At 36.0% G+C, this 25,033-nt stretch overlaps 1 protein-coding gene across 1 annotated transcript; it reads left to right on the forward strand.

The window, feature by feature from the left end:
- Positions 1-3,938: 3,938 nt before the first annotated feature.
- LOC308634097 (gastric triacylglycerol lipase-like) lies at positions 3,939-17,987 on the forward strand (the record flags this gene model as incomplete). Its single annotated transcript, XM_081267657.1, has 9 exons — positions 3,939-4,043; positions 4,227-4,344; positions 5,156-5,354; positions 6,969-7,078; positions 10,187-10,323; positions 12,280-12,426; positions 14,527-14,598; positions 15,642-15,713; positions 17,751-17,987. 9 exons carry the CDS (start codon positions 3,939-3,941, stop codon positions 17,985-17,987), a joined length of 1,197 nt encoding a protein of 398 aa, XP_081123783.1.
- Between the last annotated feature and the right edge of the window lie 7,046 nt (positions 17,988-25,033).

Raw genomic sequence — 25,033 nt, forward strand, 5'->3', positions numbered from 1 at the left:
CATATAATCATCCTAAAGAAGCATTATAGTGAAGAAAAATATAATCTTTAAAAGAGATAACCTCATTTCAAATATAGGCATACTACTTTATGCAGACTTATTGGGCAAGTTCTTTTCTAGCCTTGCTTTGCTTATCTGCAAAATGGGGAATACAATGCTACCTACTTAATAGGGTTGTTATAAAAATTAAGTGAGACGAAAGTAATAATAACTATATTTATCAAATACTAGATGCCAAACATATTGAAAACTTTACTTTCTTTATATAATGAATGCTCATACTATCAAGAAACGCACTATTGTGACCTTAGATTATAGAAATAGGAAACATTTTAGTGCAGATAACTCACTTATACATATTACATGTTGAGTACACACTCCAGCCTATCGAGAGTCCTCTATAGAAGTTAGTTATTACTCTTGTTTTAAAACTTGGTGACAGGTGCTTTGAGGCATTTATTCTGTCCCTGAACATTTCTGAGCCCGTGCAGCTAACTTGGATTTTTGGGGTGTCCTATAACTCAAACCATAGGTTAAATGTCTTTACAGTAATAAATTACTTGAGGAAGGCTATCGAGGGAATAAAACAGAGGGTTTCTGAAAAGTTGGATCAAACTTTCTGGTTTGAATGTGAAAACACTGCTGGTTAGTCTTTGAATACTAGTGTGTCCCTTCCTAAAATTTCATTGAAAAGACAAGGTCTGGTTAAAAACTAATTTTTAAGAGTTGCCAATAAATATAATTTCTATTACTAAGTTAGCCAGGAGGGTCAGATTTAGACCTTGAGAGTTTTATTCTGGCTTTTCTGTAAGTCGGGAACTATGCTAAGTGAACTATGACAAATGGTTTTATAGCCTTTGTTGAAATATCGTCTGATAGAAGAAAAAGTCGGTTATGATCTACATACTGTGGGGTCGGGCTCCAAATTCCTCAATAGGACACCCATAGCGCAAGAGTTAACAACTAGAATCAACAAATGGGACTTACTCAAACTAAAAAGTTTTCTCTCAACAAAAGAAACAATAAGAGAGATAAACAGGGAGCCTACATCCTGGGAACAAATCTTTACTCCACACACTTCAGATAGAGCCCTAATATCCAGAGTATACAAAGAACTCAAAAAATTAGATAATAAGATAACAAATAACCCAATCAACAAATGGGCCAAGGACCTGAACAGACACTTCTCAGAGGAGGACATACAATCAATCAACAAGTACATGAAAAAATGCTCAACATCGCTAGCAGTCAGAGAAATGCAAATCAAAACCACCCTAAGATACCATCTCATTCCAGTAAGATTGGCAGCCATTATGAAGTCCAACAACAACAAGTGCTGGAGAGGATGCGGGGAAATGGGTACACTTGTTCATTGTTGGTGGGACTGCAAAATGGTGCAGCCAATTTGGAAAGCAGTATGGAGATTTCTTGGAAAGCTGGGAATGGAACCACCATTTGACCCAGCTATTCCCCTTCTCGGTCTATTCCCTAAAGACCTAACAAGAGCATGCTACAGGGACACTGCTACATCGATGTTCATAGCAGCACAATTCACGATAGCAAGATTATGGAACCAACCTAGAAGCCCTTCAGTAGATGAATGGATTAAAAAAATGTGGCATTTATACACAATGGAGTATTACTCTGCAATAAGAAATGACAAAATCATAGAATTTGGAGGGAAATGGATGGCATTAGAGCAGATTATGCTAAGCGAAGCTAGCCAAGCCTTAAAAAACAAATGCCAAATGTCTTCTTTGATATAAGGGGAGTAACCAAGGACAGGGTAGAGCTTGAGAAGAAGATTAACATTAAACAGGGATGATAGGCGGGAGGGAAAGGGAGAGAGAAGGGAAATTGCATGGAATTGGAAGGTGAGCCTCAGGGTTATACACAATTACATATAAGAGGAAAGGAGGGGTAGGAGAAAAATTATATAAGTGGAAGAAACGATTTATAGTAGAGGGGGTGGAGAGAGAGAAGGGGAGGGGAGGGGAGGGGAGGGGGGATAGTGGAGAATGGGATAGACAGCAGAATACATCAGTCACTAGAAAGGCAATTTGTAAATCAATGGAAATGTAACTGATGTGACACAACAATCTGTATACGGGGTAAAAATGGGAGTTCATAACCCACTTGAATTAACCTGTGAAATATGGTATATTAAGAACTATGTAATGTTTTGAACAACCAACAATAAAAAAAAAAGTTGTAGATGGGCACAATAAAAAAAAAAAGAAATATTGTCAGCAACTGAGAAGTTATCCCTTTTTAAAGAACCTCACTTGAATCCAGTGATACAAATTTTACAAATTCTTCACCAAAAGCAATTAAAATTTTTCTACATGTGACAGCTAAATATTGCTTCTAACATGCATTAGTTATTCAATAAATAATTATTGTGTAATTTACCTCACACATACACTAAAGGATTTGATTTAAAGCTATCTCCATGATATCCTTTCAATTTTTTGAGAACAAATAGCAGTTCTCCCTTGGGGATTTTTCACAGTTTAGTATCTGGAGATTCTCAAATTTATAGAAGGAAGTTTAGATCTTCTGAGTCCAATGTCAAATATTTTCTGTATTGAGAAACAAGAGACAATTATCACAAGATCAAAAGGTAGAGTCCTACTGAAATGTTCCTTTGAAAAAAGAAAATTTGTAAACTAAAATTTTAATCAAAATGCAAAAACTATAAAATACACTTGTTCAATTCTAGTAATTTTGAGTGTATATGGAATTCCTAGTCATTATCCAAGAGTAGTTGCCTCAAGGACCACATGTTGACAGCCAAGGATGATAAGTTTTAAAATTGACAAGTCATTTTGAGCTGCAGCCTACTCAGTTTTTGAGGGGTTAAATCTAGTAGGATCATCCATTGGGCTATTTTCAACTAAAAACATTTCCTTCATTTTAAAATAGGTCCATTTTGTTTCTGGCCTGTATTGCTTTCCAATTACAAAAAGCCTAACAATTCTGATACACAATTAAGTGGAAATACCAATCATTTAAATAGTAAAACTAATTCAGTCTACTTGAAATTATTTGTCATCTAAGAAGTGGATTGCTATTTTTCTACAGCAAAACATGAAAGGTTAAATTAGAAAAACGTCCTGAATTCTTTTAATATAGTGACACTGATTTTCCTTTTTGTTGTTAAATACTTGTGAAGGTATTGGATCATCCAACACATTGCTGATTTATAATTTTCATGATCTACATAATTTTAATGAAATAAAATCTCCAAGAAAAAAATTAAAAGAGTAAGACTGTTTCTCTAGTTCAGAGGTAGAGCACTGACCTAGCATGCATTAGGCCATGGGTTTGATTTCCTGCATTGCAAAACAAAACAACAACAACAAAAATTAAAAGAGCAATAAATTTCTTAAAATCATATTCACACATTATTCTGTTTATGGGTGGCATTTTGAGGTGATGGCAGCTTTTAAATCCGTATAATAACATTAAGTCAATAAATTGTTACGTAGTCACTATTATAAAGAATACTTTTTAATAATGTCATGGTAAGTTTGTGTGCATATTATATTAAGGTTAAATATAAGGACATCAAATGCCTATACAACTCTCACTCCCACACTGAGTTCTCAAATCAGTTGGCAAAAATCTTAAACATATGGCATAATAAGAATATGAACAGTTGGAGGTTTTGTTTTTGCCATCTAAACTTCCTTCAAGAAGACTTGAAATTTAAATAAGTGTTCTTAAACAAATGAAATCAGGGTGAAAACATTTTAAACATTAAGATGACTGTACTGACATCCACATGTCCCAGTTTATTGTCCAAGAGAATATAATCAACCTCAAACATTTCTCTACTTTTCATATTGGTAATATTGTCACAAAATATGAGTATTATGAAAGTATAATGGGTTAACCATAGCACAGGCCATTCTTTTGTTTCTGGACAGTTCAAAATGTGGTCGCTTTTAGCAGTGGCAAGTTTGATATCTGCATTTGGAACTACGCATGGTTTCTTAGGAAAAGTAGCACCTGAGAGCCCTGAAGCCCACATGAATATTGTAAGTTAACCAGAGGCGGGGTAGGGGGATGGTTATCTATAAAAGTTAAGAGATATTAATGTGATTTAGAATCACAGTGGGTTTAAATTTTTAAGTGACCAGTGAAAATAATTAACATTATCTAGTCATTAGATGTATTTCCAAAGCCAGCTAAAACTTAATCCTTTTGGTCTTCCTCATCAGAATCAAATGATTTCCTACTGGGGATACCCAAGTGAAGAATATGAAGTTGTGACTGAAGACGGTTATATCCTTGGGATCTTCAGAATTCCTTATGGAAAGAAAAACTCAGAGAACAAAGGTATAACCTTCTTCCCTTCCTTCCCTTTTCCTCTTCCCTCCTCCCTTCCTGCCTCTCCTTTTCCCTTTCCTCCATCCTTCCCCCCACATTCCTTCCATCTGTTTCTCCTTTCATTTCTTTCTAAGGATTTCATAAATCTTGCTCATTTTGGAAATACAACAAAAATTCATCCATAGTTTTTGATTCTCGAGGAGATCACCATTTAGTCAATGAGATGGATAAATAAACAAATGATTATAATGAAATGTGTTAAGTCCAAAGCTACGACTGTGCACAGGCTATGAAACTGGAAGACTTGATGAAGATATCTAAGGAAAGTTGCTCTCAGAGATAGTAACTGACCTCAGTCCTATAGGATCAAAAAAGTTATCCAGGGTGTGTTGTAGAGGAGACGATGTGGAGGCCATTTGAAACCTATTTTCCAATTACAGGCCATATTTGCTGGTACTATTAAAATTTTATTTTTTTAACTGTAGGAAAATTATGTAGTATAAAAATAATATAAAAATTTTAAAGACTACCTCTCATAACTTTACTATTTATAGTCCACCTAAATCAACCTAGTGCTGAATTTATTGCAAATATAATTAATACCTTTCTTGAAGTACAGTTGGTGTACCATGGGATACACATATTTTAAGTAAACATTTGATAAGCTTTGGCATCTGGGAAACCAACCACCTGAGTAAAGATGATTAAGATAACATATTCAAATATATTCAACTCAAACAAACGCGTTTAATTCCAGTCACACATTTATCTTAGAAAAAAGAGTAAGTTTATAATGTTTTAAAATAATTGTATTCTTTAGGCCACAGACCTGTGGTGTTTCTGCAGCATGGTTTGCTTACATCAGCCACAAACTGGATTGCAAACCTGCCCAACAACAGCCTGGCCTTCATTCTGGCAGACGCTGGTTATGACGTGTGGTTGGGCAACAGCAGAGGAAATACCTGGTCCAGGAGAAATTTGTACTATTCACCAGACTCAGTTGAATTCTGGGCTTTCAGGTAAAGAAAATGGACAATAAAAATGAGCTATTAAGAATAATCATTGGGGGGCTGGGGATGTGGCTCAAGCGGTAGCGCGCTCGCCTGGCATGCGTGCGGCCCGGGTGCGATCCTCAGCACCACATACCAACAAAGATGTTGTGTCCGCCGAGAACTAAAAAATAAATATTAAAAAATTCTCATTCTCTCTCTCTCTCTCTCTCTCTCTCTCTCTCTCTCTCTCTCTCTCTCTCCCACTCTTTCTTTAAAAAAAAAAGAATAATCATTGGGGGCTTGGGCTGTGGCTCAGCAGTATCGCACTTGCCTGACATGTGTGAGACACTGGATTTGATTCTCAGCACTCACACAAATAAATAAAGGTCTATCAACAACTAAAAAAATTTTTTAAAAAAGAATAATATTTGGGCTTTAAAAAGGTAATCTCACTTCGTTCTCGCTCATGTGGGCTTGAATATTTTGATCTAAACTGAATCAAACATTGTGAAATTTCAGAATGCATGAAAATGTTGTACTGTTAATAAATAAAACAAATCATAAAGACATCTGTGTTAAAAAAATCATTGGGCTTTAAAAGTATAGACATCTTTCTTTCCAGTTCAGTCTCATCTTAACAAATTATGCTCCAATTAAGAAGGGAAGGAAGACATTTTTACTCATATCTTTTCTTAAATGCTTCCATATACCTCATTTCAAAAATAGCTTTTCGTTCAAACTTTCTGTGATCTCAGTTACTCACTATGTAGGGATTCCTGAATATGCTTTTCCAAGTTTAATGAACAATATTGCTGAAACAAGGGAATTCACTGCCCCTGGCAAATTTCAAAGGGAATATCCATATGGATTCTGGGGACATTAGAACCTGTTTGGGGATTCAATCTGCATCATCATGAAGAACAAAATTCAGTCAACATGGAGAGATTTTCAAAGGTTTCCTATCACTAACCTTCTTGTACCTTATTCCTGGAAATTACTGAGGGAGATAGAGAACAAGATAATTTGGCTGATAATGCTAAGGGAACAAAAGTGCTCTAGGAGTTCTAGGAGCTAAAAGGAAACACTTGTGTCCCAGGTGGAATGAGGAAAAAGCAAGTGATGTAAGAGGAGACTAGAGATGCTGATAAGCATCAGCTCAGGCAGGGCTATGTAGATGATGGTGAAGGTGCTGGAACTCACTCTAAATGCAATGAGAAGTCACTGAAAAGTTTTAAACTGGGAGTTTTTATTTTCAAAGTGTCATTCTGGCTGAGTTGTGAAGAATAAAATAGAGAGGGATAGGATTCATATTAAATGGCACTGGAACACAGCATACAGATGCTTATTAAATCTAACATTCCATTTCAGGGATGGAAATAATTCCCACCTATAGTTACTCTCTTGTTTGAATTAGATTGTAGCCATAGTGTTGTACTTTAGAAATGTTATAAGTTGTTTATAAGAAACTACCCCAAAGGGCACCTGGCCCTTGCTAAGGGTTTTTAAGCTGCAATATTTAGAGAATCTAGTTTTTCTATTTCTCTAACAGAAATAGAACCTTATCCAAGAACATTCTTGAAATTTAAAAACTCTAACAAGAAAATATATTCAGATTTATTTTGTCTATTTTTTTTCTTGCAGTTTTGATGAAATGGCTAAATATGACCTTCCAGCCACAATTGACTTCATTGTAAAGAAAACTGGGCAGGAGAAGATACACTATGTTGGACATTCTCAGGGCACCACCATTGGTAAGTAAAGGCACTGGGACCCGATAATTTAGTTCTTATACCATAGACCCTTTCTCTGTTGTTATGGCAGCATAATTACATCGACTGCTTTCCATTCACTATAAAAATCAGTACTATGACAACTTAATGACACAGGGACAATAGATGGGTAAAAATAAATCTAAGGGGATAAATTGTACAAGCTAACAATTAGTTGTTACCAATAGGTTCAATAGGGTGGCTCAAGTATCAGCTCAGGCAATCTCTCACGTCAGCATCTTTCAGCCTCTAGGCTGAATTTATTTTGTTCCTTCAATCATATTTATGGAGAATGGATTGGCCTAAGGCATCTCAAAGAACACAACAATAAATTAGATAGATTAAATCTCTGCCTTCACATCCTCTATACTCTAGTGGGAGGAGGCAGGGAAAATAACAAAGATTAGAATGTTAAATATACAATCTACTAAGCAATAATAATGCTATGGGAAAAAATAATTGGGGAAGGATATTAGGGAGTATCAGAGGGTTTCAAAGCAATTTTTGATAGGGAAGGATATTAGGGAGTGTCAGAGGGTTTCAGAGCAATTTTTGAAAGCGAACACATGCACACACACACAAAATCCTCTGGGTAAACACATGGAGGAGGTCAGGGAGCAACTCATGTGCATACTGGCTGGCTGATGTTCCAGGAAGACAGAGCAGAGGGTGTACAGAATCTGAAGCTTGAGCACACTCAGTATGTTCAAGGAATAGGAGTGACACAGTTCCTCCCTTGGATGAATCAGCCTGAGAGAGACAGAGAGTTGGGGAGAGTGACACAAGATTACAGAGTTTGGGGAGGGCATTCTGTTCAGGATGAACAGGATATCAGTTTTCATGCTGAGTGAAAAAGGAAATCATGGACAAATTTTGAATAGAGGAGCTAGATGACCTGTAATAAGATCCCTCTGGTGGCTGAAGGGGAACATAAGAAGGAGCAGAGAACCACTTAGAGGACTCCTAAAATAATTCATGCTGGAGGTTATGCTGACTTATAATAATCTATGCTGGTGACTGGAGGTGAGGGTAGCTGTGGAAGTAAACACATATGGCCAGGTTCTAGATATATCTTTTAGATACATTTTGGAGATTGAGCCCACAGGATTTGCTGATATATTGGATATCAGGCATAAGAGTAAAAAAAGAAAAAAAAAAGGAGTGCATTACATTCATGATTCTTTTGCACTGCAATTCTTAATACACCTTTCTACCACAATTTATCAAATCTCTGTTTATATATAAGGTATGTTGACACCAAATTCACATTGTGATGTATGTAAGAAATAAAAAATAAATAAATAAATAAAAAAGGAGTCGGCATGATGGTGGACTTTGTGCCTGAGCACATGGAATGATGGGGATACCACTAAACTAGATGGGGAAAGCTATGAAGAGAGCTGACGTAAGGAGAACAGGAGCTCAGTTTTGAAACACCCTTAGGTGCTCATTGGAGATTCAAGTAGAGGTGTCAAGCAGTCAATTATATAACAGATCTGGAATTTATGGGAGAAGACTGGGCTAAAAATACAAAACAGGTGTCATCAGGATGTGCCACAGAATGTAATACCATAAGCTTAGGCAGGAAAGAGGAGAGGTCCTAGGATAAGCCCTGGACTACTCCATAATTTAGAAGATAAGTAAGAAACAAATAAAGAAACTAAGATATAGTGATAAGATGACAATAGTATTAGGGAAACAAAAGTATCTATTGTTCTGGTAGCCAAGGGAAGAAAGTGTTTTAAGGAGAATGTGGTCAACTGTGGAAAAGACTATTGATAAGTCAAGTGAAAATAAAGCCCAAGAATGAACCATTGGATATAGCAGCCTAGAAATTATGAGACTTTTGGAAGAGCAGTTCTGGTGGAGTGGTTAGAGTGAAAGTATAATGAAGTGAGTTCAAGAGAGTATGAGAGAAGGTATAAAGGAACAATAGTGTGGAAGTCAGAGGGGGAAAAGGAGGTCATCTGGGAGAAATCGTGGCACATTTTTATGCTGCCCCTCACTCTCACCTGATAATGACGTTTCTTACCCCACAATTCCCATGGAAACATAGGCAGAGAAGCGGATGAAATAGGTGGTAGAAGCTTGTAAGAAGTTCTCCTCCAGCAGCTAAAGAATTGACCTCAAATTTTAGAGGAGAAAGTCGGTGAGGTAGGGCTTCCCAATGTGTTTGTTCTTGTATACTAGGTCCGGTTCCCAAGAAGATGAGGGTAAGTTTCTTAGAAACTTCCTTCAGCAAGTTTCTTAGAAACACTTTTAGGGTAAAGGGCAAAAATCAAGCATGGTCAGAAAGAGAGGCTGGGCTGCAAAATAGTTCCTTCAGAGTCTTCCCCAGTGGGGCCAGGGGACCTGGCCTTTTTAACTACTTCTTGACCAGTTGTCAGATGCAGGATGCCCCCAGGAAGGGGGCCTGTTACCTTTAGTGAAGCTGATCTCCTCAACATAAGCAATAGCAAAGGGAACTCACATAGGGGACTGTTGGTCACACTTTTTCTCTGTAGCTAGGATTAAGGAACTGCCTCAGTCTAGATAGCACAGTACCAGTGGTATACATTCAATTCCACTCAAAACCCTTTATTAAAAAGCAGGACATTTTCTAGGTTACTAAAATTTATACCTTTAAATTTCTAAAACTGTACATACATCCATTTCTGGATGGAAAACTACACTCCTATGACACACTCCTCTCTTTTACTGGCACATATTGAACACAGTTTAACCCTTTCTTGATGATCTGGGGTTATAAAATTATTGCATCAAGATGCAATACAGCAGTTTCCTTAGAACATATTGAGGTACATGGGCTGCTTCTCCTATACCCCCCAAACCCCAATCTACTAAGATCTTTTAAGTTATTAATCTACTTAATCTTTTAAGTTATTTGAATTTTGAATGTTTCCATCCTTTTATTTCCACTAGCAGACTTTAAATTGCTATTACCATGCTCATTAATATCTGAGCAAGCAGAAGTGCCAATTTCTCAGCTTGTGTCAGATGCTACCTTTACTACGAGCAAGATAATGTCACACTTGTAAAAACAAAACATCACACACACCCTTTCTTCACATGTTCCTTGTTCTATTTCAGGTTTTATTGCCTTTTCTACCAATCACACACTGGCTAGAAGAATCAAAACCTTTTATGCATTAGCTCCAGTTGCCACTGTGAAGTACGCAACAAGCCTTTTAACAAAACTTTCACTTATTCCATCACCCCTCTTCAAGGTAAGTGATTCTCTTCAGTTAATTGATCCTGAGATGCCCAATTACCTATGTGCTTCAAAGTGATGGAAGGAGCAGCACACCTGCAGGACAAATGTGTTCATATCCCAAAATGGAACTGTACATGTTTATATTGTTCCTTGCATAGCACGTGTCATGGCTGGATCCCCTCTCCAGCCTGTGAGATCCCCTATTGATTTCTTTGTTCTTGATTAGCCTGATGAGCCCAAGCCTATAAATGTTTTGGCTTTCTCATAGATAGTTCATTTATCAAGCACTCTACACAGCTGTGTGAAGGCTGCAATTCCACTCCTGTAGAAGGGAATAGGGCATAAAATTGAAGAAAAATAGTCAAATCAGAAGCTTAACCCATCAGGGCCATGTTAACCTGGAATATGAAAAAAAAAAAAAAGCAAAGAAAAGAGGAAAGGGAGAAAGAGGGGAAAGAAATCAATGGTTGAGTCAAGAAAATATACTGAGACCCTTAATCAAACAGTCTTGGCTTTCTTAAGAGCTCTTTTGCTACAAGCTCCTTCAACTCCAAATGGAGATTTCATAGGGCAATAGTGTGGATGTTAATAAACCACAAAATTAAATGCCTATTGAATAGGCACACACTGTACAGAATTAATAATCTTTTTCCTTTTTCCAGTGCTTGACACACACACACATTTCCTTTAGGATCATTTAGTTTTAGGCTATGAAATGTAATAATGTTATGTCCTTCTGTGGTTTTATACTGTTAATTTCTTTTATAATATTTATTTATTTACTTATTCTAATTAGTTATATATGACAGCAGAATGCATTTTGATTCATTGTACACAAATGGAGCACAACTTTTCATTTCTCTGTACACAATGTAGTGTCGCACCATATGTGCATACATGTACCTAGGGTGATGATGTCCCATCTCATTCTACCATGTTTCCTGCCTCCATGCTCTCCCCTCTCCACCTCCTCTTTGCCCAAAGTTCCTTCATTCTTCCCATGCCCCCCAATCCCCATTATGGATCAATATCCACTTATCAGAGAGAACATTCAGACTTTGTTTTTTTGGGATTGGCTTACTTCTCTTAGCATGATATTCTCCAACTCCATCCATTTACCTGCAAATGCCATAATTTTATTCTCTTTTAATGCTAAGTAATGTTCCATTATGTATATATACACCACAGTTTCTTTATCCATTCATCTATGTACTATTAATTTCTTTTCACTCTGTATTAATATGTGTGTCTAAAGCCAAAGAGACTTTACCTATGGTCAAAATCCATTAATAAACCTTTCATTCAAACTCTAAAATGTAGTGATGACCCTAATTGTGTTTACTGATGCATTGACCCAGAGTTTATTTCCTACTGCCCTCAGATTTATTTTTATAGCAGTGCAAAGTGACTTAGAAAGAAAAGGCATTAAGACCTTAAGTCAGAGAATTAGGTAAGGATTCTAGGTATAATGTAGTTCAAATTAGCCCAAGCTGCTATGTATTAACTTCATGTTTCCTCATGTATAAAAGGAAGAAAACAAAAAGTTTGCCTTCCTCAAAATAATTAGGACAGATCTGCAAAGGTTTTGCTAAAAATATGGCTCAGAGTCACCATTTCCCCTTGTATTCTTCATCTTGTCACATAATTACAACAGTCTGCCATTGTTGTTTCATGATTTTTTTCCTGTAACTCTGAATACCCCAGCTAGATTGTAACTCACATCTTCTGCTTCCTCTGAGCAGCCAGTACAGTTCTCAGTATACCAATAAACACCCAGTGTGGATATCAGTCCTGTCCATTTTACAACCTCTTCATGGGAATTAAATGAGAAAGTATAGGATATTCCAAAACAACCTATAGAAGTAAGAAAATATCATCAACCTAATCCCACTTGTATAATCCCAACTAGGTAATGAGTCATTTTGCAGCCTGAATTCTGCAATGCTCTAATGATGCTTTTATTTTTCAGATCATATTTGGTAACAGAATATTCCTCCCACACAACTTCTTTTATGGATTTCTTGGTACTGAAGTGTGCTCCAGAGAGCTAATGGATCTCCTTTGTAGCAATGCATTGTTTATCATGTGTGGATTTGACAGTAAGAACTTGAATACGGTGTGTATGCCTATGGCTTCTATTCTGAATATTTTAAAGAACGCCTTTGATTATTTTTCATCATCACATAAAAATGGAATTATATAAGAACTAAGAATAATCAGAATCATTTCCCTGATCTCCTGGTAAACCTGTGAGGAACCACAAGTCATGGCTCCATTACAGTTTTGTCATTTCCTGTTCTTTTCCATCACCCTGATTGCCCTTAAAGTAAATACATGCCATGCAGAAAATACAAAAACAAAAATTCATGATTCATTTTTGCTCACCTAAGTAATTGGTGTAGCATATAAGTTATGTGGTAGAAGGAACCGAACCATCCATTTGGACAGGCTACTTTGCAAAAAAAAAAAAATGTCTAGGCATTGAACAAGTATTCTTATAAATATTTTTGAAGCTGCTAGTCATTCCATACATTTTATAAAGAATACTTCAGAAAAAACATTTATGTAACATCTTGCCCATATTCTTGATTTGCAGAGCAAGATCTGCATTTAAAAATGTTGCATTGAGTTGCAATTTTAAGACTTATTTTAGAAAATGCAATATAATAATTTAGTTAAATATATGGATTTATGTGATCCTGAATTCACATCCTACCCTTGAACTGGCTTTGGTTTCCTCATTTACAAAATGAATTACTATGAATCTTGAGTCAGCTAATATATGTAAAGAATATAAAACACAGTACAAAGCATATAACATAATAGTATATTACTCTTGTTACTATTACTACTGTACATAGACACCTATCTTTCTCAAAATTGTTAGTTTAATTTGTACCTTTGAACATAAACAAATTTATTGATAGAAAGGTATAATTCTACAGAGTCTTGTAGTTACTGGGAGAACAGGGGTGAAAAAGATAGATATAGCTCTTGATTTCCTGGAGTTCAAAGATTCAGTTCTCTTTCTTGAGGCTGGTGACCATCACTGTGGATCTGTGGATATTTAAAATATATTTTTATTTAAAAAATGTATATGTGTGTGTGTACACATACACATATTATACACATATGTATATGCATGTATTTTCTTTGTTCCCTACTTAGGATGATAAACGATAAATAGAAATGAGTTCTTGATGATTTGGGGGCTTGTCATTCATCATTCAGCATGTGGGATAGAACAGAGCAGTCTCTCCATATCATACTAAGAAAGGACAGTATAAATTACTGTATTCCATCAATAAGAATTTTATGAAAAAAACAATAGTAAAATAGATATTTAGGGAACAAAGAAATTTAGATTTTATTTTCTGCATGATGAGTAGGTGGAGATTCTTGAATCTCCTGTGAATGTTGTCAATTTATTTGACTTTGTCCACAGTCAAGGTTTAAGGCCCACTCTGAACTGACCTATGTAATCCAAGAAGGGGACTTAAGTTTTCTGATGGAGGTCTGAGCAAGGTGATTTAGGGCCTTCATAAAATAGCATAAGTGAATATGAATATATATATATATTTTTCATATTGGAGATATATATATATATCTCCAATTATACCTTGCATTTGCATGGCCTTATTTTATTCAGAAGAAACTTCCTAGGGAGCAGAATGCTAAACTGCCTTATGTAACAGGAAAAGATCTTCAGAGGGACTAATTACATTCCCCTTTTCACACATGTATATAAATTTGTTTATGTTCAAAGGTACAAATTAAACTAACAATTTTGAGAAAGATTGGTGTCTATGCACAGTAGTAATAGTAACAAGAGGAATATACTATTATGTGTTATATATATATTATGTGTAGTATATGTATATATGAATATATATCTATATATGAATATATATGTATAAATGTATATATAATTACCATTATATATAAATACATGCATATATATGTATGTGTGTGTGTGTGTGTGTGTGTGTATACAAAATGGTGATAATAAACTCCTTCATTGAGTGGCTACAAACTGAGTTAAAACATATAATTACACTTGGAAAACTCCAATGTCACATGCAACTATGTTGGTTATTCCCTTCCAGTAAAAACTGCCCTAAAACACTTGACCTCAATCAGAAACAGATCTTAGCTATTTTTCAGAAACTATGTGTCTAAGTATGCATGCATATATGTGTGTGTGTTTGGTTTCTAGAGTCGCTTCGATGTCTATCTAGCACATAATCCAGCAGGAACTTCTGTTCAAGACGTCCTCCACTGGGCCCAGGTATCATTACTCCAATTCTGTTAAAACTTATTTCATTGGTCTGAACCTTTGCACTTTACCTAAAGCACAACCTTAAAACATTCTGCTCAATTATCATTTTAGTCATTTGTTTTTTTTACTTTTGAGGGTTTTTTTTTGTTTTTTTTTTTTTGTATATTTTGGAAATTAATGCTCTGAGGTGCACGTGGCAAAGATTTTCTCCCATCCTGTAGGCTCTTTCTGCATGTTCTTTTCTATTTTCTTTGCTGAGAAGAAGCTTTTTTAGTCTGAATACATCCTATTTATTTATTCTTGATTTTATTTCTTGTTCTTTAGGAGTTTTGTTGAAGAATTTGGGTCTAAAGCCAACATGACAGAGAGTTGGGCCTATATTTTCTTCTAGTAGGCACAAGGTCTCTGTTCTAATGTCTATGTCCTTGATCTACTTTGAGTTGAGTTTTGTGCAAAGAACTAAAAAACTTAACACCAAAAAAACAAATAACCCAATCAATAAGTAAGCAAAGGAACTGAACAGGCACTTCATAGAAGAAAAATACTAATGATTGACAAATATATGAAAAAATGTTCAACATCTCTATCAATTAGAGAAATGCAAAATAAAACTACACTGAGATTCCATATCACTCTATTCAGAATGGCAATTATCAAGAAAACAAGTAACAATAACTTTTAGTGAGGACGTTGGGGGAAAGGTTCATGCATACATTGCTGGTGGGACTACAAATTGGTGCAACCTCTCTGGAAAGCAGTTTGGATATTCCTCAGAAAATTTGAAATGGAACTTTACAAAACAGGTGTTTGAGTAGCAAAAGAAAAAAAAAAGAATGATTTTTGTGAGTGGGTGCTTGCAAGAAAAAATTATTTCAAGCAAAACTGCATTTAAACTTGCATATAGACCCTATCCTAGATGTTTAATAATTTTATTTGGAATAAAAATATTTTAATAGTTGTTTAAACTGAAAATAAATTACTTGGAAATGTTTGAATTTGATTTTTCATGCAATGAGAATTTTTTGTGTGCATTTTCAATTTTTCTATATTAGGCTGCTAGGTCTGGAAAATTTCAAGCTTTTGACTGGGGAAGCCCATTTCAGAACATGAAACATTATAATCAGGTAAGTAACTTAAAGTCGAGATTATTCACATATACAAAAAATTATGATATTTGAGCATCTATTTCTTAAGGGAAGTGTTGATGCCCAGTCTCCGATTCTCCCACATGGCTCTGCACTCCTGCTTCAGTGGCTGTGCTCAAATGTCCCTCAGAGCAGCACACTCGACATGTGACACTATCTAGAATGCAGCACCACCTGTTGTCATTACAGTGGCCTGCTCTGTAACCCAGTCTCCAGCCCACTTTCTAAAGTACAACTAACCTATATAGCAAATTAACAATTCCAACTATACATGGGATAGAGCTGGAACCTTTACTTTTCTCAAACAATATCCTCCCCTTTGTGGACAGCCAGAGGAGTGATTTCACAGGAATGCATTCCCATACAGAAGGAAAAAATGGCATGCTTACAGTCAAGGCAAGGCATAGTTTTCAGCAAGCCACAAACAGACATATTGAACAGTTTTCTCACTTACTGTAGTACAAAGGGTCCAGACTTGGGAATTCATCTTAACTGTAGTCAGTACACATTTTTCTAATAACTTCTGCATCACTCTACCCAGATTTAGGAAGTTATTGACAAGATTTATTGGCATAATATCTATAGTCCCTTAGCTCATGATAGATTGTCACTGACTAATTTTGAACAAAGGAACCACCCTTCATGATTTTGTAAAATTCTCTTCTTCCTCTGCCTCCATCCTCAAATTTTCCTCTTAGATAGTAAGTAACTGAGCAACTCTACTGTTTTTCATCTCTTTCCATGACTCAAATTTAGAAGGGACATATATGTTTCTATAACACCATCTTATGTGTAAAGAAGATCCCCCACTTTATTTTACATCTTTGATGTCTTTAAAGAGATTTTCATACCATCCTCAGATCAAACTTTGGTTGAAAAATTTTTTTTCCCCAACCATAACCTTCTCAAACCTCTAAAGTACAGTTTGCTTTGAGTTTATCTTTCCACTGGGCCCTAATACTGGACCTCATCTTAGGGGGCCAAGTGAGACCTGGAATATCCAATCCACAAGTTTGTCCTCCTTCCAACCAAGTTATAACAGTTCAGGTTGGTCTTGAACTAACTGAAGCAGTAATGCTAATTTAAGAGCCAGAGGCAGCATTTAAGAAACTCTTTGAACAATGGGGTATAAATAAAAGAAAATGAATTTAAATTATAGATATTCTCCATATTTTTCTCTAATATATAGGGAAATGAAATAAAAAGGATTAAAATGCAAGAACAAATTATACACAATGAACATATTGCTATGACAAGTTGGCTATTTCATAAGTGAGAATAGAGTAAGTTTTGTATATTAGATTAATATTGTTGAAAGTATATTATCGAAAATATAATAAAATTGTTTCTAGGTTTTGGGCAAATTGGAGGTGATTCTCTTGTACTTCTTCCCATTTTATGAATCTCCTGAAATTTTTTTGTGTTAATGGTAATTTTCTAAAAATAGGAAATGACACTGATGATACTTTGTTTCAGAGCTTAAAGCAATATTTAGTAAAATCAAGTAAGTGCCCAACAGATTCAGCTTCAAAACTGAATGGACTGACCTATTCACCAGCTGCACTGTGGAGTCAATACAAAGCCAAAGTAAAAGCCTCAGGACACATTGAGACCATACTTCAGAGTATAGAAACAACCCACCAGAGTTAAAATCTAATCATATCAGTTTTGTTCAGCTTGAGCTAAAATCTGGCGTTTTTAATTTGTAAGAATTATTACCAAAATCTTGCAATTCAAATCATGGTTAGGACCAGCAGCATCAGAATCACCTACAAAATCAGAATCCTAAGCTCTTCCTTAAAATCTACTGACTTCACCTTCATTTTAACAAGATCCTCCAGGTAGTTCACACACCCATTAATTTGAGAAGCACCAATCCAAACTATGTTGTTTCTGCTTCGCTTCGTGGATGAAAGTGACCAAGTCAGTTATGTTACTCAGTCTACTCAAAGAATGCTCATTGGGTCTATAGCATGGCCACTTAAACCTTGGTTCTTTCTCTCATCTTTTTTTCAGTGCATCCCTCCCTACTATAATGTGACAGCCATGAGTGTGCCGATTGCAGTGTGGAATGGTGGCAATGACATTTTGGCTGACCCCCACGACGTCAACATTTTGCTTCCCAAACTCTCCAATCTCATTTACCACAAGGAGATTCTTCCTTACAACCACTTGGACTTTATCTGGGCAATTAACGCTCCACAAGAGGTTTATAATGAAATGGTTTCTATGATGTCAGAAGATAAAGAATAGCTGTGGATTTTAGAAGTTTTTCACTTCTTTTTCCAAAATGCTTTTCTTTCTCATAAACAGTTTTCTGCAATGTATAAACCCAGTGCTTCTTTCTGTAATTTTGACTTTAGAAATAAATTGGCATCCATAAACTTCACATTTGGTATTTTGAGTTCTTTTCTCAAATTTAAAGAAGCTCATTTTTTTTTTCCACTTGGAAATTTATCTTGAAACACCTGAGAGAACACATTCTTGGGGATGTGAAATTTCTCTTCCATTCTTCTCATTTGGTTTCTCTCCTACACTTCAGTTAGGAGTCATGAAACATGAATGCTGTCAAAAGACAGTGCTGGGGTTGAATATTGACTCTTCTTACATCTGTTTGATACCAGGTAAATTACTTTCAATTGCCATTGACAATGGCTATTGTCAGTGAAGCTGTCTTTCCATGTGCACAGTGGGCATACCACCTGCTCTTTTGCATGTTTAACCCAAGGAGAAAGCCCGCTGGGATATAAACTGAACTGAGGTCAGTTCACTTTCACCTCCCAGGGAGAGAAGGAGAAGGGTATGTTGGGAAGCAATAGGCACCTCTGATTCAGGAAGTTAAGACATAAACAGTACACTCTATCATTGCTATTATTCTTCCCTCATTTCCTTGGATCTCAGCCAACAGGCACCAACTAACCAAACTATTTTTTGCAATGACCATCACTGTCCTACCAACTAAAGAATCCAGTAACATTCCCACATTCCCACTGATATACAAACCAGAATATGCAACTGCCATTAGTTGATTCAAAAAAAAAAAAAAAAAAGAGAAGACTCCAAACTTTCAAAATTTCCAGAAAGCAAGCTTTTACCTAAGATATTTTATTAACACACCCAAAATCATGACCTCATATTTTATGTAACTAAGCTTTTTGGTTCCAATTTATCATACTATGTTAGCATTTACTGAGTAAAATGGAACTGAGATAAAGAATAGCTTAGAGCCAGCTATGTCCCTCTACCTTTGCCTGGAAGCCTAAAGCTTTTTTATTTGCTTTAAATTCTATCCTTTTTAAAGTAGAAACCAGATATTCCTAAGAGAAAATTCTTTAGGGGCCTTTATTTGAATATTTCAGTGAACAGTGTTGGCAGCCTCCATAAACTGACACGAGGATCAGTGACTAGTTGGTGACAAGTATTCATGGTAGTGTAACCATTTAAGGACTCTGATGTTTTATCTATTCTACCTTCTCGAGAAGAGAACAAGCAAATAAGTCTGCTATGCTTTTCTAGCTAACTGCTTTTCTTTTAGTTTGTATTCAACAAATATGGTCAGTTTTGGTTTTGGTCTCTGAATACAAGTGAATGCTATCCTATTTACTTTCACAGAAGCCCTGCTAAGATCTCTCATTTGTTAATCTGAACTGTCAGCATGACTGGTATTCAGAGGGTTGAACCCATCTACTACAGTTAGAATCTAATCAGATCCATTTCCTTCTGCTTGAGCTGAAATCTAAGCTTTTTATTTGAAAGAATTGTTATCTACAGCCTTGCAATTCAGACTTCGGTTTAGAAAGCAGCATCGGCATCTCCTACAAATGCAGAACCTCAAGTCCTTCCCCTAGATCCACTGAATTTGACTTCATTTTAACAAGATTTTTCTGAATTGGAATTCAAGAGTTTATTTCCACTTGCCCCCTTGAATTGTTCCTTGGATAATCTCTTATGTAAAATGCAATAATTTCAAACTAAAATATATCCTTCTGACTTTTCTGAGCCAATAAATATCAAATAAACGAAGTTCTCCTAGTCACCAGGGAATAAGATTTGAAGTTAACTTCTATGCACTGCCTCTCCACTCCAGTGTGCAAAAATTTTAAATAAATACAATGTAGAATAGTGTAATGAGCCCCTTTGTACTTGACACTCAGTTTCAACTATTATCAATACAGAGCAAATCTTGTTTCACCTGTACCTCTAGCCACTTCCCGCTTCCCACAGCAATTAGAAACACATCTCAGGCATCACATAGTTTACCCATGAGTATTTCAGGATGGACTTCCAAAAGATACAGTCTCTTTCTTGACTTAACACCACCATTATAATATCCAAAACTTCCTTAATAGTAAATATCCATTCAATGCTCAAAAATCCAATTGCTTATAACCATCAAACTATTCAAACTGGGAATCAGATAAGATCTATAACTTTCATTAATTGGTGTGTTTTTCTCTCCTTAGGTCTATAGGTCCCTCTTCCTGTTCTCATTTTCTTCCTGTACTACCTCCCAAATGTTTTATTGTTGTTAAAGAAACTGCATTTTTAATGCTGGAATTTTAGATCATTGGGATTTTGCTTATTCCCATGGTATGACTAGTCATTGTCCCCTCCCCTTCATACTTCTTGGAATTTGTGGCTGTTTAACCTCAACGCTATTGAAATTTGAGGCCAGGTAATGTTTTATTATTGCATGGCTGTCCTGGATATTGTAGGATGGTTGGCAGCAGATCTGGCCTCTACCTACTAGATGCCAGTAGTATTCACACAGGCTGAAGATGTGAATATCAAATATGTCTCCTGACACTGACAAATATCAACATGGGGCCAAAATTGCCTCTCCTTCACAGTCTAGAGCCACTCTGCTAAATGAAGCCTTGATGAGATTAAGATTTTTAAAAATTACGTCACAGGCCAGATTGTGTTCTTCCATAATGAGGCCCATAAGTGCTACTGTCTCCCTAGCTGATTTTTCAATACCAAGATCCAATAGTTCATTAGGGGTTAGAAAAGGGTGATGTCAGGACACATGACTAAGTCATTCAGGATCACTCCAGGTGAACTGGGCTGGCACGAAATAATCATACAGAGATAGAAAAAAACACCTTTTTCTTGGGATTCTTCAGTGACAGCCCTTCTCTTCCAGCTCCCATAAGGGAGGCAGACAAAAAAGAGGAAAAGGACATTCTGAAGCCCCTTTTTATTGAGGGGACGACATTGGAGAAAGTTTCACCCCCATGAGAAGGTCAGGTTTCAGGGGGTTAAGTCTAGCTTCATGACGTCTTGTGGTCAGCAGATTGACTGACATCTTGGAAGGCCATGCCCATCTCATGTGCTGTGTGGGGATCATTGGCAGAGTGAACGAAAAAGACACATATGTCGCCAGCCCAAACAGAGAGGCATCATCAGTCCAGTCCACTCATATCCTCATGCTCATAGGTCACACACACACAGCCCGTGGCTGGCTCGCCACATTTCCATCTTTCTTAACTTATAAAGGCAATTGGGAATTTGTCTTCCAGTCACTGTATTCTTGGTCTGAGGTCATCATGACCTACTAGTGAGACACAAAAAGAATTAGTAGAAAACATATCATTTCAATAACATACCATATAGAATGTTTCAGCATATTTTTAGGATTAAAGTCATTGAATTAACTTGGAAAGATCCCAGTTATTATTATCACTTTGCCAAACACTCATCAGAAGATTTTTAATCTTTTCCCAATTTTATTGGAAAACTTTGTATTTGGATATAGGAACACTGACATATTTATAGGTAACATGGCATTCAAGCCTTTCCTAAAACCATAGAGCAGAGAGCTCATTTGCATTATTCATTACAGTAGCTTCTAGAGTGTTCAACTTAGTTCCAATCCTTCCATCAGCACTTATCTGATTACAGAGGATCTTAGAAGTAATTTAAGTCAAATATTAAGAAAATCCACATGTTGTAAGTTTTAAAACATAGCCATAAAGGCTATTGTATCAACAATGTAATTGTAGAAACAATAAATAAATTTAAAGTAGTCATTTCAAGGATCAAGAGATCAAGAGCTTGCCTAGGTCTGGTTATCTGGAATACACCTGTTTCAAGTCTGAATGTTAATTTCAGCATGCCATGGTTTTGAAATGTTTGTTGACAATAGGACAAAGGAATGTTGTTGAAGGATCAATGTCCTTTTCCTCTAATATAACTAGTGATACAAATAGGCAAGTTGCATTTTTTATAGTTTAGGATATTTATCACCCTTTCTCTTAATTCCCACATTTAAGGATTTTCTTAAGTCTGTCAGTAATGCAAAAATTCTGAGGCAGAAGTTAAGTATCAAACATCCTTCTGGGTGCCATCTCACTGAGGGTGAAACTTCTAGGAGTTATGGCACCCTGATGTAATTGTTTTTGTCAATTCTAAGAGGCCAGTGTGTAAATAACTGAATTATATAGGAAAGTTCTATTTCAACAATCTTTCTATTTTGACAATTGTTTAGATATGTAAATAGAGTCTTAAATTCTAAGGACCATGGCTGGTTTAGGTTTGTCATATGCTGTCTTTATTTCAAAAGATACTCCCAGACAGCCTGTTTACCATAGGATCAACATATAGATGAAACTATATGTTGTTATAGTTATATAATATGTTATGTTATAGTCAGTACAGTTAATCTAGTTACATGGGTGAACTTTCCTGTCCACACTGCAAAGCACATTAAAGGTGGATCTCAAGTGGTAAAAAATAAATATTAAAAAATTCTCTCTGTCTTAAAAAAAAAAGTGGACCTGAGAGATGGGTCCACAGAAGTCTCTTCATAATTTTTACTTACCTGACAAGTTAGTGAAGCTGCATGATTATAAATTCTGCAGCTGGGAGATTTACCTTCCTGATTCAGAGTTTTCAGCCTTTCCACCATGACCGGTTTAAATTCTATCTTTTGAAATTTGATTTAACTTACCAAATCATGTTCAGAAGCAGTAAGATTCTCAATATCACAATTAAGAAAAATTTTTATAAATATTTGTAAGATCTAGTGTTTGCATATGGGGTCCTGTTTTCCCCTTTTTAAAATTTATTAAAATTGAATAAAAGGCTGGCATAAATCATAATCTCATTTGTTTTAAGTTATAGAAAATAGTATAAGTATTTAAGAAGTAAGAAAGGATCTATCATTTTTAGCTAACATTGGTCATAAAACATTTATTGTTTAATCAAGGCTATGAATTTATTCACTATTAAAGTTGAACATTAATGAATGAATTGTTAACGGACCATGGTAAATAGAAATTTAGTCTTTATTAATTGAATGACTTGATTTTGACTTTAACAGAATTACCAAAAATGAAGAATATAATAAGTTGTATACAAAAATTTGTACCTTGAAATTAGCTCTAGATTAAGTTAAATAATTATCTTAATTTTGGATGAAGTTAGAAACAAGAGTTTTTAACTTAGGAACTGAGGTCTTTACTAGGGGCATGAGAAATATATAGAGAGACACCTTTCCAGAATAGAAAATACATGTGTTTAATAAGCATTTGTTTTTTATCATTAACTAAAAATGAAATAGAGAAATGAATAGCCCTTTATTTACCAATCTATGAAAAACTGTTATTATTGTTATAAAGCTTAATGTTGACCTAAGTGTGGGGAATTAGTATTTCAAATATTAATGGATACAAATGAGTCAACAGTATTGTTTAAGATAGTGATCTAATTTAGCATTTTATATGACATTAAGCTAGCAATGGCATTTTGAGTGACTTATGTCAAAACAATTTTTGTGTATAGAGAAATAGTTGTATGAACCCCTTAATGCAGCAAGATCAGCTCAAATAATCATGTATGATTTCTGGCTTTACTAATTTTAAAAATATTGATTGATGTATATAGGGCATGCCTCATTAAATTTGAGAAAAGATCTATCATGTTAAATTTCTTATTGAAATAAGTTATCGGCTGTTGAGCTAATTTATTCATGGCTATCTGTCTAATGTTTTAGGGATAACTATTTTCCGAGTCCTTTTTTCTTGGTGATAACTGTTGACAGGGGCTTGAAGTAAGGCCCTGTTTTAAAGTTTAGAGGCATCCAAAAGTTGCTTATAACTTAGAAGAGGAGTAAAATTTTTAACCAGGAAGCTTATTTTTCTTGGGGTAAGATTAACATTTTAATCTCTTTTTGTCTGTAAGTTTTTTATTTTTTTCTATTTGATTCTCTGTAATAATTATGAGATAACAGTTAAATTTGGTTAGGATCATGTCAATTTCTATAATCTTCTGAAATCAGAGCCTCTGCGCTTGAGTCTCCGGACTCTAGACCCAAAGCCTGCAGTTCTAGCTCACACACTGCTCACAAGTGGCTTACCGTAACTACCTATCACCACCTCTGCAGAACTCCAGACTGTGCCCCACTCCAGGGCAAGTCACTCAGCTGCTACCTATCCACAGAACAAGGTCATCACCCAGCTCCCCACACCTCACCAGACACTCTGGCGCTGGAAGCAGACCGACTCCATTTTGGAAAATCTTCCTCGCCATTTGTGGTGGGCATGGCTACAGATCGGATGCCATTTGAGCAGGTACCTGATTTCCAATCCCACTCCACCTCCTGCAGCAGCAATTACTCAGCACAGTGGCCACCCAACAGAAAAATAGCTCTCAGTTGGACAGGAGTGCAGTGTGAACAGGGCACTGCCCACCTGGTTTGAGCCTGGGGGTGAGAGGTCCCACAGTTGGGACTTGCTAAGTAAGAGAGGGGAGGGGACTAAAGTCTGGAGCATAACAGAGAGATCAGGATCTGGGAATCTCCAGGCAAAAGAGGGAAACAATACCGGGGGCTCAACTCAGACAAGTGGTCGCAAAAAAAAGACCTGTAAGGTGCTATTTCCCTGGTGGGTGGCACTCCCCACTTCCAGATGCTCCACAACAGGTCCAGTCTTCTCACTCTGGTTACCTAAACCATCCTGGTCACCAACTTAAAACAGACAACCCCACCTACTGGATGAGAAGAGAGGCAGGAAAGAAACGGATCTCCAAGAGTATTTTTTTCCTTCTTCCTCTTCTTTTTCTTCTACCTTTCGATCCTCTGGCCCTTACATCCCCAACATAGTAAAACCAAGAACTTTGCATGAAATAGGACTTTGAGGACTGAGTCACCTGAATAATATAATATAGAGGAATTGCATAAGCCCTTCTTTCTTTTTTCTTTTTCTTCTCTCTCTCTCTTTCTTTCTTTCCCTTTTTTCTCTTTCTTTTTCTTTCACCCTCCAAATTTTACTATTTTTACTTTCTGTATTTTTCTAAAT

The sequence above is a fragment of the Spermophilus citellus genome, assembly GCF_964194105.1.
Source record: "Spermophilus citellus genome assembly, chromosome: 15".
In the NCBI taxonomy this organism is placed as follows: domain Eukaryota; kingdom Metazoa; phylum Chordata; class Mammalia; order Rodentia; family Sciuridae; genus Spermophilus; species Spermophilus citellus.